General features: G+C 49.8%; 4 protein-coding genes across 4 annotated transcripts; 2 read left to right on the top strand and 2 right to left on the bottom strand.

Moving 5' to 3' along the window:
* Window positions 1-1,274: 1,274 nt before the first annotated feature.
* Window positions 1,275-3,003, bottom strand: N7510_007888 (uncharacterized protein; the record flags this gene model as incomplete). Its single annotated transcript, XM_056979813.1, has 4 exons — window positions 1,275-2,091; window positions 2,150-2,325; window positions 2,430-2,680; window positions 2,778-3,003. 4 exons carry the CDS (start codon window positions 3,001-3,003, stop codon window positions 1,275-1,277), a joined length of 1,470 nt encoding a protein of 489 aa, XP_056832856.1.
* Window positions 3,004-3,538: 535 nt separating this feature from the next.
* N7510_007887 (carboxylesterase/lipase family protein) lies at window positions 3,539-5,119 on the bottom strand (the record flags this gene model as incomplete). The annotated part of the gene is made up of 1 exon (XM_056979812.1): window positions 3,539-5,119. One exon carries the CDS (start codon window positions 5,117-5,119, stop codon window positions 3,539-3,541), a length of 1,581 nt encoding a protein of 526 aa, XP_056832855.1.
* A 1,480-nt stretch (window positions 5,120-6,599) lies between these two features.
* On the top strand, window positions 6,600-9,094 carry N7510_007886 (beta-glucosidase; the record flags this gene model as incomplete). Its single annotated transcript, XM_056979811.1, has 2 exons — window positions 6,600-6,735; window positions 6,801-9,094. The coding sequence occupies 2 exons, from the start codon at window positions 6,600-6,602 to the stop codon at window positions 9,092-9,094; spliced, it is 2,430 nt and encodes an 809-aa protein (XP_056832854.1).
* Window positions 9,095-10,666: 1,572 nt separating this feature from the next.
* N7510_007885 (putative endoglucanase) lies at window positions 10,667-12,100 on the top strand (the record flags this gene model as incomplete). Its single annotated transcript, XM_056979810.1, has 1 exon — window positions 10,667-12,100. One exon carries the CDS (start codon window positions 10,667-10,669, stop codon window positions 12,098-12,100), a length of 1,434 nt encoding a protein of 477 aa, XP_056832853.1.

The raw sequence follows: 12,100 nt of genomic DNA, 5'->3' as shown, positions 1-12,100 counted from the left end.
ATGCCTGGTGGTAAAGAGCAAACTCTACTAGAGAAAAGAAGACTTGTTCCCTGCTTTTACTCCCCCAACTTTATAGGATCAGCCCTTTTTGGCTCGTCGCTTCTCTGTAGAAGACAATATTTCGGCGATGTCCGTAGTGCAGGCCACTACGGGGTATTCCCGAATGTGGATTTCCTAGATCCCTAGAACCGGGAAACCTCGTTCCTGATTTTCATATATCGTGGTGCCCCGAAGCGGGTCTACGCGTGGCCCAGCCTGGCAGTGGATGGAGTAACGAATGGACCTAAACCTGAACGACAGTTTCTATACTGCAGTATCAACAGACGCCGAGTTGACACCGCCGGAGGCAGAGAAACCGGCTCCAACTCCGAGGAACAGCGCTGTCTTCCCTTCCATCTCGTGGAGAAGGGCTACGACGTGTGGCTGGGCAACAATCGGGGCAACAAGTACGCAAAAAGATCAAGGAGGAAAAATTGGTTGTTGCTAAACCGGAATGTAGACAATGAATTGAACTAGAATGCTTCAACCGTAAAGACAATCGATGCTGGACAGGGCAGGCAGGTGTGTAGAAAGGCTAAGATTGTTTGTTCACATCGCTCGCGGACGGACAGTGATCATAGATTCGAAGAACCAGTGTAAACAGCTGTCGTACCGCAGGATGTTTAGGGATCGATAGGTTTGTTAAACAGGACCCACCGCGCACTTCCGCCACTGAGGTAAGAGGCGGCCACAGATCCAACAAGAGTCACATTGACTATGGCAGTTTTTTGTTGATGGGAGAAATACGAGCGATGAAAGTTGCACATGGACGAAACTGATGGGGTGCACTTTATTGGGGGTGGGCTTACTCAGGGCGCTCATTCCCATGCTCAGGGTGGCCTCAGTGAGCGAATCAGGGCTATCAGTGAGTGGCTCAAGGCGCTCAGGAGAGCAGTCAGTTGCTGAGTGAGCGCTCAGTGAGCGGGCGATTTTGATTTTGTCATGCTCCCTGAGCAGATCTGGGCGCTCAGCGCCGTGCTCAGTTCTACCCAGGGAGCGAGGGGTGAGCACTAAAACGGAAAGAGCAAGTCACGGGGCGGCAGACATTATCCTATGTGTATGCGTGAGTTTCATTTTTACTACGATAAAACGTAATGCCCAAAAATGACAAGTTTTCAAACTATGAAATCGTATGAGCTGGGTCAGTTGGCTGTGTAGACCTGCTATATTTACTATACAGGTTCGGTCGACATATAATGTCATTTTCAAGAGGACTGAAAACATTATCCATCAGTCTAGTCTCTTACTGAATCAGGCATCGATTCAGAGTGCCCATGTTCAGTGCCTCTCAATCTAGCCCCGAACATTTGCACACACATGACCGGTAGGAAGCTAGCAACCAAGCTAACTCCGACCATAATTCCAGCCGATCCCTTGATTCCTGCAGTTTCAAACATGCTTGGGAACCAGAATGGACCGATAAACCCCCAAATTTGACGCACAGCGTTGGCGAAAACTCCAATTTCCGCAGATTCACCGGGATAGCAGTCCACCATATAAGTGATGACACTGGTGGTGATAATCTGAGCACCGAAAGACGATATTCCAATGCCGACGATCGGTGAGATCTCATAAGACGCCGCGGGTATATCCGCTGTACGGAACCCCCAGATAAGGAAGCCTGCTGTGACTGTGGCATATCCAAGGTAAGAAAGCCAAAGGCGAAACTCAGGTACTAATCTCTGCTCATGATGTCTCCGCGCATACGAGTTCATGATGAAGTCACTCAAAGGACCTGCGGCTTGTTCTCCCAGAACACCTCCAATGATCATGCCAAGAAATTGTAGTCCAATTTGTTGAGTGTTGAAGTGAAATTTCTCCCCGAATATTTGAGGAATCTCAACGGTGAGGAGAACAAAGGCGAAGTTAAATATGATTGTATATGCCGCCGTGATAATCCATATGATGTGATGTCTTGCCGATGTCAGAGGCGTCAAAAAATCTATGAGCTTTAAAGGTGTTTTCGAGACTCGGCCGAAATGAAACAACCTGGCCCGACTTGTGGAGATATTACCCTTTCTAGCATCTTCAGGCGTGAAATATGTCTCGGGACTGAGGAGAAAATAGAATACGCATTGCGAAATATTAATCTATGACTCGATTAGTTTACTTGCAATATTTGAGGGGTTCTGACCAGGGAAGTTTGAAGTGGCCTTCATCACTCAAAATTGTGGCAGGGGCCATCTTACAATAGCAAATATCCAAAATATCCAGCGCCAGCCGGCATGATATGCAACAAATCCCATCAAAAAGGGGCCGAGTGGGGGACCAAGCGTCACCATCAACCTGCAAGTTCATATTGATTAGTTTGAAATCGGATTTGAAAAAGAAAGCGGTTGTCACCGTACGTCCAAATGCCCATTTTCTGCCCTCGCTCATGTTTGAAAAACATTTGAGTCACAACAACCGTGCCCAAGGCCATTGCTGGGGAAATGAAAAATGCAACAAGGATTCTTGAGATTGACATTGCCCCATAGGTTGTGCTGAGAGCGCATCCGATATTGCAAACGGCGGAGCAGAAAGTACTGAGCAACCAAATAGGTCGCAATCCAAACCGCATTGAGATAGGTCGCCAAAATAGTGGCGCAACTGTTCTTTCGAATTAGACCAAGCTCTTCGAGGACGATTCGTGGCTTACTGACTGCCAAGAACAACAATCTGCATGCTAGTAAAGTAAGTGGCCGATTGTAAGGAAACGCCCATTTCTTCTGCCATATTCTCGTAAGCAGGAATGATACCTGCACCCATGAAAAGACACATCATAGCATGGAATGAAACTAGAGCAATGTTCACATTCTTTCTCCATGATGGCCAATTCAGCGGATCCGCTGGGAATTCTGAGGGTAAAGGCACAAGGTTCACCTTGCCATGGCGAGAGAGAAGAAATTCGCGATGGCAGGGAGACAGATCCCCTTGTTCGTTATTTTCAAGAGTCTCCAAATGAAAATTGTCACTATCCTTCATATTGAATGCAAATCTCATGGATTTGAAAGGACAACTTGGGAGTAGTCGCAGGGTTTAAACGGCAACAAAAGAGACGAGAAAGCTAGGATCCACGAAAGATCTCGAGTGGTTTGAGAGAGCTTTCTGGTGAGATTGAAAAGAAGGTTCATATTTATTATCACTTCTATCTACAGCGAGCCGGTCAATTGAAAGAAAGGAGCTAGAGTCTTGTTGTCAGCACCCCACGGGCACGTCGCGGGACCGCGGGACCGCGAGGCTTTAACGGACGAGAGGTGGGACATGCTAACGCGAATGAGAGAATGGAATACTGCCATACACTTATAATGTCAGCAATTACTATCTGCACAATTACTGGGCCTTACATAAATTCCAGTGCGCTAAATTGCTACAGACATTCTTTAATTCAAACCTGGAAAAGTATTGGTCGGCAACTTCAATATGGCACATTTGATTCAGGATAGAATGGGAGTACAAAGGAAATAAAGCCAAAATATTATATTGAGATATGAATTCAATTTATTTAGCCGCATCATGTCTAATTGTCGACAAAATCATGACGCCAACTCGAAGGCAGAGCCCCTTCTGCCCTAAAAGACTTTATGAAGTCCAACTGATCCAGCCTCGGGTTCTCAATTGCACCAATCGTGTTTCCAATTACCATAAAATCAGCGCCCTTTCCAATATATTGAGGCCATTGAGGCAATCCATGACCATTTGGGTCACCAGTTTTGGCAAAGTTCGTCCACAGAGTCCTCAGTTTTTTTGAGAAGGCTTTATCCGCAGCGGATGCCGTAGAGGACGCGGCGTTGCTTGGGACTAGATTTCCGAAAACAAAAGCCACTTCCGCAGAATGGGCCGGGGCAGGAGAATAAGGAGAAGTGTAGTTGTAGTAGTAGGCGTGGACTTTTTGACCACTGGCCCGTGCTTGTCTATCGATTGCTTCGAAAGTTTGTTCACTGATGACTAGATCCCCCACGAGAATATCCGCGGACTCGTTAACTTGTAGCTGGGTATCTGTCAAATAAAGCTGGAGAAATTCTGACACGCGATTCCCAAAAAGAACCTCTGCTGAGTCGCGGAATTGTGTCGGATTGCTATGCGGCAACGCCCGCGGCAAGAAAGCCAAGTCTTCGCCGGCATTGAAACCAGCCAATAGGGGAACTTTCTGAGTTTGACCTAAATCGAATATTTTCCCTGGATAATCAGGAATAACGTACTTGTCGATACTAGGAGCGAAGGCCGTGATACCCGGGTCGGTACTTTCATTCCAAGGGGCGGCATTATTGACAATATCAGCTGAAAGTGCACGAAGTTGATGCACGGACTTGACGCCTAGTTTAGCCTCAAAAGATGCTCCTTGCAATCGGGCTTCTGAGTAGGTTCTCAGAGACCCATGCTCGCTATCCCAGTATGAACCGCTTTCCATTATGGCTTTGTGAAAGAGACCATTCGAGAGAGGAGATGCCATTAGTATACCCACTGAGTGCGCGCCGGCCGATTCACCCCAGATAGTAATGTTATCTGGATCACCTCCGAAAGAAGCAATATTTTTTTTCACCCAGCGTATAGCAGCCAGTTGATCCTGTAACCCAAAGTTACCGGACTGGCCGCCCTCCTCGTCAAGCTCTTCCAATGCCAGGAATCCAAGCACTCCGACACGGTAATTGAAGGTCACTACAATTACACCCTCACAAGCGAGTGCAGTTCCATCATAGGCAGTCTTTGCTGAGCTTCCGAATTCAAAGCCTCCCCCGTAAATCCAAATCATAACGGGTCGTTTTTCAGTGGCAGTTGAAGCACCGGTCCAGATATTGAGACTCAGACAGTCCTCACTAGGGGGCGTTAAGTTTGTACCGTCTAAAAATGCATTGTAGCAGCTGGGGCCATAAGAATTCGCGTTGTGTGTGCCGTTGAATGGTAAAGCTGGTCGAGGCGCTTTCCATCGGTATTCTCCTGTAGGGGGCGCTGCAAAAGGAATGCCCTTAAAGGACAAAATTCCCTTTAAATCACGTGCAGTGCCTTTTACAGTTCCGCTGCTGGTTTTGACAGTAGAGTCAACCGAAGAGGCAATACTGGTTGGTGCCAACCCAGCGAGCAGAAGTAATGAAAATCGCATGATAGATTCAATTTGAGAGCTTCAAGGTTTAGCGTCAGAAGAACTACAGGATATCCAGCTTCTTTATATTCATATTTAGATTGAATTTCCTTATAACTAGGACGTTCTTCATCTTGTCATTCTGGCGGGACTATTATGGCCTGCAGATGCTACGAAAGATGCGTAGCCCCGCGGGACCACGTTCGGCAGTTGGAGAAACTGAAATGCCTGGGTTTCCCCACATGTCTCGAAGCCGCAACACCCTTCGGTAAAACTGCGGCTCTATCTTCACCCACGGGTTGACTTTGCCTGAACTAGGAGGGCCATCCGAGCAGAATCCAGCCCAATGATTTCTTGTATTCAAAAAGTGAATAAGTAAGCCATTTGTAAAGGCTGTCTGTCATTACTATGCTAGCTAATAATGGCAAATAATTGTCTAGTCTGCCTGCGATGTAATTCTCAGGTGGAGATCGAAATTTGCAGCTCATTTTGCGAGAAACTGTTTTCGAATTTCCTTTTTCTCTCTATTTATAAAGCACGTTGCGATAAATTTATTCAAGCTTGAGACAATTTATTTACCACTGCCATGTGCTCTGCATCAAAATCAGAAAAGCACCTCAATATTGCGGGGATATTATTAATTTCACAATGACCTCGCCATGTCTTAAGAGGCATACCCAATTATCATGAGTTTCTTCGGTGAATTGAAATGGCAAACACCACAGTCCGTGCGCCTGGAGTTTATTGTGGGGATTGCCATGTGTGGTCCCACTACGTGCGGGACAAAAACCTGGAGTGCAGAAGGGCGCCCTAAACCCACCAAGGAAGGGCTTTCCAGATCCTAGCTATGATACAGCTACACACAACCCTTCGACTCTCCATCAAAGGGGGTTAACGGGCTTATTTGTGCACATAGGCGGAGCAAATTGAACATGTCAAGATCTGTTCCAAGTTAAATTTAAAGAAGAGAATTAAATTGGTTACCTAGGGTTGACCAACCACCCCCGGGTAAACTTCGGACGTGTTTTCCCCACTGATACGCAATATGAATTCCCGTTTTGATTCTTAGGTCGCATCGGACGACGCAATATCTACACTCGGAACACCGACCAGAAGCAAATCGTTCAGCTGAGAATCTCAACGTCTATGAGGCTATCATGTTCCACCCTGAACCAAATAATGGGCATCCAATATTGCCTTTTGTGGCCAATACGACAGAGGCTATCATTTCTGCATGTACTCAACACCTCTTGGCTGGGAGCATTTGCTGTCCAAGAACCCTGGCTTTGAACCTTTAGTTGTAAGGAACCAAGGATCCGCTTCCGAGCAGCTTCCGAGAAGATTTCATACGGAGAATACAACGAATTAAGCGTCATTTATCTGAATAAAAGTACTTGGTAGCAATCCTTGGCTCCGAGTGGATGTATTTAAAGCCGTTGGGCTCCTTTGGTTTGTTTCATCAAAGGATTCCTCTATTCAAACCTAGCAATCTTTGAGCATTATGAAACTCTCCGTTGTTGGGCTTGCCACTGTGCTGCAGCTGACAGGCCAGAGTCTTGCACAAGATGGGCAGCCTAGTCCTGCTGACCTCGAGCACTACTGGTCTTACGGTCGCTCAGAGCCAGTCCCTGATACGCGTAGGTTTATATCTTCTCATCACGATCTGGTGATGGTTACAATACTCATATACATTCTCCAATAGCCGTCGCAAAGGGCCTGGGTGACTGGGCTGAGGCCTACGCCAAAGCCCGACACCTCGTCTCCCAGATGACCAACGAAGAGAAGAACAATATCACGTATGGACACGCATCAGCCACGACTGGTTGTTCAGGCGTGACTGGCAGTGTTTCTCGATTAGGATTCCCTGGAATCTGTTTCCAAGATGCTGGCAACGGCGTTCGCGGCGTCGACATGGTCAACTCCTATCCTGCCGGTATTCATGTCGGTGCATCTTGGAACCGAGACCTTGCCCATGCTCGAGCAGAACACATGGGCGCAGAGTTCAGACGCAAGGGGGCCAACGTGGTATTGGGACCTGTTGCTGGTCCAGCAGGAAGGCTCGCTTCCGGAGGCCGAAATTGGGAAGGCTTTGGTAGCGACCCTTATCTGTCTGGCGCTCTGGCGGGAGAGTCTGTCCGCGGCCTCCAACACAATGTTATCGCATGTGTCAAGCACCTTATTGCCAATGAGCAAGAAACTAGTCGTAACACTGCGCAGTTGCTGAAGGGGTCTCATAATAACTCTGTCTCATCCAACGTTGATGACAAGACTATCCATGAGCTGTACCTCTGGGCCTTCCAAGATGCCGTTAAAGCGGGTGCTGGATCTGTGATGTGCAGTTACAACCGCATCAACAACAGCTACGGATGTCAGAACAGCAAGGTCATGAATGGTCTTCTCAAGGGCGAGCTTGGCTTTCAGGGCTTCGTGGTGTCTGACTGGACTGGTCAGCATACCGGTATCGCCAGTGCAAATGCAGGCTTGGATATCGCTATGCCCGACTCGCAGTATTGGGAAAACAACACTCTTGCTATTGCTACTCGCAATGGGTCCATGCCTCACTTCCGACTGAACGACATGGCAACGCGTATTGTGGCCTCCTGGTACAAGTACGCCGAGATTCCTAATCCCGGCCATGGCATTCCCATTAGTCTGCTCGAGCCTCACAAGCTCGTCGATGCCCGTGATCCGAAATCAAAGGAGATCATCCTCCAATCTGCTGTTGAGGGTCACGTCCTGGTCAAAAATACTGCAGGTGCACTGCCTCTCCGCAAGCCCAAGTTTCTCTCGCTCTTCGGATACGATGCTATTCCTGCTACCATGAATACTATGGACGACTCCGCGTTGGGCGGCTGGTCGCTGGGTCTTACAAACACCCTTACCTATCCAAATGGCACTGCGGTGAACAACCAGACTGAAATGGCTATGTTTTTATCCAGCGCGAACCCAAGTGACCGCGGCCCAGGTGTTGCTCTCAACGGCACTCTCTTCGTGGGAGGTGGCTCAGGTGCCAACACGCCATCCTACATTGACGCCCCGCTTCATGCTTTCCAACGCCAGGCATATGATGACGACACTTTCTTGTCGTGGGACCTGGCCTCCATGGATCCTTTCGTGAACCCCGCAAGCAATGCTTGTCTCGTGTTCATCAACGAGGCCGCCTCTGAAGGTTGGGATCGCCCTTATCTGGCGGATCCATCCTCTGATGAGCTTGTCAAGAATGTAGCCGCCAAGTGTTCAAACACCATTGTCGTCATTCATAACGCGGGTCTACGTATTGTTGACGATTGGATTGAGAACCCCAATGTCACCGCAGTGCTCTATGCTCATCTTCCGGGCCAGGATAGTGGCCGATCATTGGTGGAGGTCATGTACGGCAAGCAGTCACCATCCGGCCGCCTTCCGTATACTGTCGCCCGCAAGGCATCTGATTACAAGGGGCTTCTGGAGCCTGTTGTGGCATCCGGTACTAAGGACGAGTACTATCCGCAGTCTAACTTTAGCGAGGGCGTGTACACGGACTACAAGGCGTTCATTAAGAACGATATTCAGCCTCGCTTCGAGTTCGGTTATGGACTGACTTATTCAAATTTCTCCTACTCGGATCTTAAGGCCGTTGTCAATTCTGATGCTGACCTGGGCTATCTGCCTAAGGGCAGTGATGCACAAGCCGCAGAGGGAGGTTATGAAGCGTTATGGGATGTTGTAGCCGATGTGAGCTGTTCTGTCAAGAACACTGGAGATGTCACCGCGGCAGAGGTAGCTCAGCTTTATATAGGTATCCCCGGAGGTCCTATGAAGGTCTTGCGTGGATTTGAGAAGAAGATGATTGAGTCTGGAGAGGAAAAACACTTCAAGTTCGACTTGACTCGTCGCGATCTGAGCCAATGGGATGTTACAAAGCAGGCCTGGGGTCTTCAGGCTGGCAAGTATCCTATCTATGTGGGCAAGAGCGTCCTCGACATTGAACTGCATGGCATGTTAGATCTTTCCTAGACTGTCTTAAGAGAGGTACGATCTGCAGTTACTCAGCAAAGATAGTATAACGTTAACTAGTTAAGTAACTAATACGCATTGCCAGATCTCCCAGGCCCCTCTAAGTGCTCCCTTTGGAACCTCTCTGGTGACTTGCAGTACCTTTCAATGAGTCATTCGATATTGCAATCCAGCAGTTACGAGACAAGCCACCGCACGACTAAGCAAGGGTTGTGGTAGAGTAACCAGATATAGATTGGAGCGGTATCGGATACAAAGCAAGAAAAAATGCATGTGATCAAATAGCTTCATAGATACCGCTGGCTCCAACACAGCTGTAGATAATGATAGGTGTTGTGCGTTTTGGCACGTCCTAGTTAGGAAAATTATGCAAAAATGGATTCCATGGCGGGTATCTCTCGGTAGTGGCGAGGTTTACACTGGGCGGGCGACATAACTTTCCCAAATATGGATGTATAATTCGATGGTTGATTCATTTAATGGCTTGTTGTGTTTCATTGTCGCGGTCACTACGGTGACAATTCATCGCTATTAATATCACCACTCTAGGATTGGATTGAAAGTGCCTTGAATTCAGCTTATTACGCGACTTTTATGATTATCCTGCCCTTGCGCTGATATATTGAAATCGGTGGTTGGCATTTGAGCGAGTTGGGTGGAATGACCTAGTTTCACAATAGATTAATACAGGCCTGGGCCTGAGGGTGAGCTCTGCCATTTAGGCCTCGTTGTTTACATTGTTTACGTGCTCGTTTTGGATCATGTGACTCACAGTTCTGCATCTTTTTGCCTGCTCTTTTGGCTTCTCTCTCTGCTTTTGCCTCTGGGTCTTAGCATGGCCTATTTTAACCTATTCATTGACAGATACTTGCGCACTCCTAGCGAGTGGCTCGTATTGCGAGGAGAATGGCCTGGATACTCGACTCTGGATGCCGTCTCAGGAACAGCAGGTGGGGCAATTTATCCCAGACATTTGACGGCGGCCCCTTTGCTGCTACTTGCAGCCCCTGCCACTGTGGCTTGGGCTGGCCGAACCTTCGGATTAAAAGACTGGACGGGGCTGCCTCGGCGTATGCGGAAGGCGTGACGACCGTGACGAATGAAGCCCTCCCCCTGACCCAAACAGGCAACTCCCTCACATCGACTCTCGTTCTTCTGGACACGGAGTGCCGGCTGCAGGGATCACCAGGGTAGGATGCGGGGTACGCGAATTTGGCTTCTTCAGCGGCAATTGAGGGCGCTGACCGAGCCTATCCCAGACGCGGATCGGCGGCCCGCCAGCGCTTGGTCAACTGAATCTCTCCTGTTCACTGCGAGACCCCGACAATTGGCTCTTCACCACAGTCGCCAAAATTTTCCCGGCCTTCTCGGGCTACCTCTGGTGCAATTGTTCCCCGCAGAGACGATGGCACGGTTGCACAATGCGTCGAAGCGCACACCCTCACCGGTCCCCTGTAGGGTCCGCGTCGACGATACAGAGCCCGCGGGATAAGTATATAAAAACCCCATGTTCTTCGCTCGACATCAGGGGGGTCGCAAGTTTCTCATTCCGTTCAATCGCAATTGACCATCATGCCTTCCACCAAGACGAGCATTATGGCGGCGGGGTTGGCCCTGCTGCCTCTCATCCAGGCACAACAGCCGGCCACAACCGACCCTGGAAACCCTGCTCTCACCACCTGGAAGTGTTCAACGGCCGGGGGCTGCGTGGAACAGGACACCTCGATCGTCCTGGACTGGGGATTCCGCTGGATCCATACCGTCGGCGGCTATGATTCCTGCACGACCTCCTCCGGTGTCAACACGACCCTGTGCCCCGACGAAGCCACCTGTGCCGAGAATTGTGTTATCGAAGCGGCCAACTATACCTCCGCCGGTGTGTCTGTTTCCGGAGACTCGTTGACCATGTACCAATACGTCGAGAGCAACGGTGTATACGGCAATGCCTCTCCACGGCTCTACCTCCTCGGAGCGGACGGGAACTACGTGATGATGCAGCTCCTCGGTGGGGAGCTGAGCTTCGACGTTGACATGTCTACTCTGCCCTGCGGTGAGAATGGTGCCCTTTACTTGTCCGAGATGAGCGCCAGCGGCGGAAGGAACGAATACAATACCGGTGGTGCCGAGTACGGTTCGGGATACTGCGATGCCCAGTGCCCGGTCGAAACCTGGAGGAACGGCACGCTCAACCCCAGCGGCCAGAGCTACTGCTGCAACGAGATGGATATCCTAGAGGCCAATTCCATGGCCAACGCCTACACTCCCCATCCCTGCAGCGCCACCGACTGCGACAAGGGTGGCTGTGGCTTCAATCCTTACGCACAGGGCGTGACCAACTACTGGGGACCGGGCGATACCGTCGACACCTCCAAGCCCTTCACCATCACTACCCAGTTCATAACGGATGACGGCACCAAGACTGGCACCCTGACTGAAATCCGACGACAATACATCCAGAACGGTAAGATCATCCCGAACGCGAAGTCGTCATCTGGCCTCGACTCCATCACGCAATCGTGGTGCGAGTCTTCTGACGGCTCTGCGGCCACCTTTGGCGGCTTGACGACTATGGGTCAGGCTCTCGGTCGTGGAATGGTCCTGATCTTCAGTATCTGGAATGATGGAAGCCAGTACATGAACTGGCTCGACAGTGGAAGCAGCGGCCCGTGCAGCAGTACCGCAGGCAACCCTGCTACTATCCTGGCCCAAGACCCTACCACTCACGTCGTCTTTTCCAACATCCGCTGGGGAGATATCGACTCGACCTTCACCAACCCCGGAGGCTCCGGCACAGGTACCAGCTCCAGCTCGACGTCCACCACCACAACCACCACCAAGGCCACGACCACCACCAAGACTACGACCACGACCACGACTACCACCGCTGCTGGGGCAACTCAGACTCACTGGGGTCAGTGTGGAGGACAGGGATGGACCGGCCCGACCGCATGCGCATCGGGAACCACATGCCAAGAACAGAATCCTTATTACTCGCAGTGCTTGTAG

This window comes from Penicillium lagena (genome assembly GCF_028827675.1).
Source record: "Penicillium lagena strain IBT 129212 chromosome Unknown utg000005l_segment0_segment0, whole genome shotgun sequence".
Taxonomy (NCBI): Eukaryota; Fungi; Ascomycota; class Eurotiomycetes; order Eurotiales; family Aspergillaceae; genus Penicillium; species Penicillium lagena.
The sequence above is the reverse complement of the archived record's forward strand: the minus strand, read 5'-3'. Positions and strand labels throughout refer to the sequence as shown.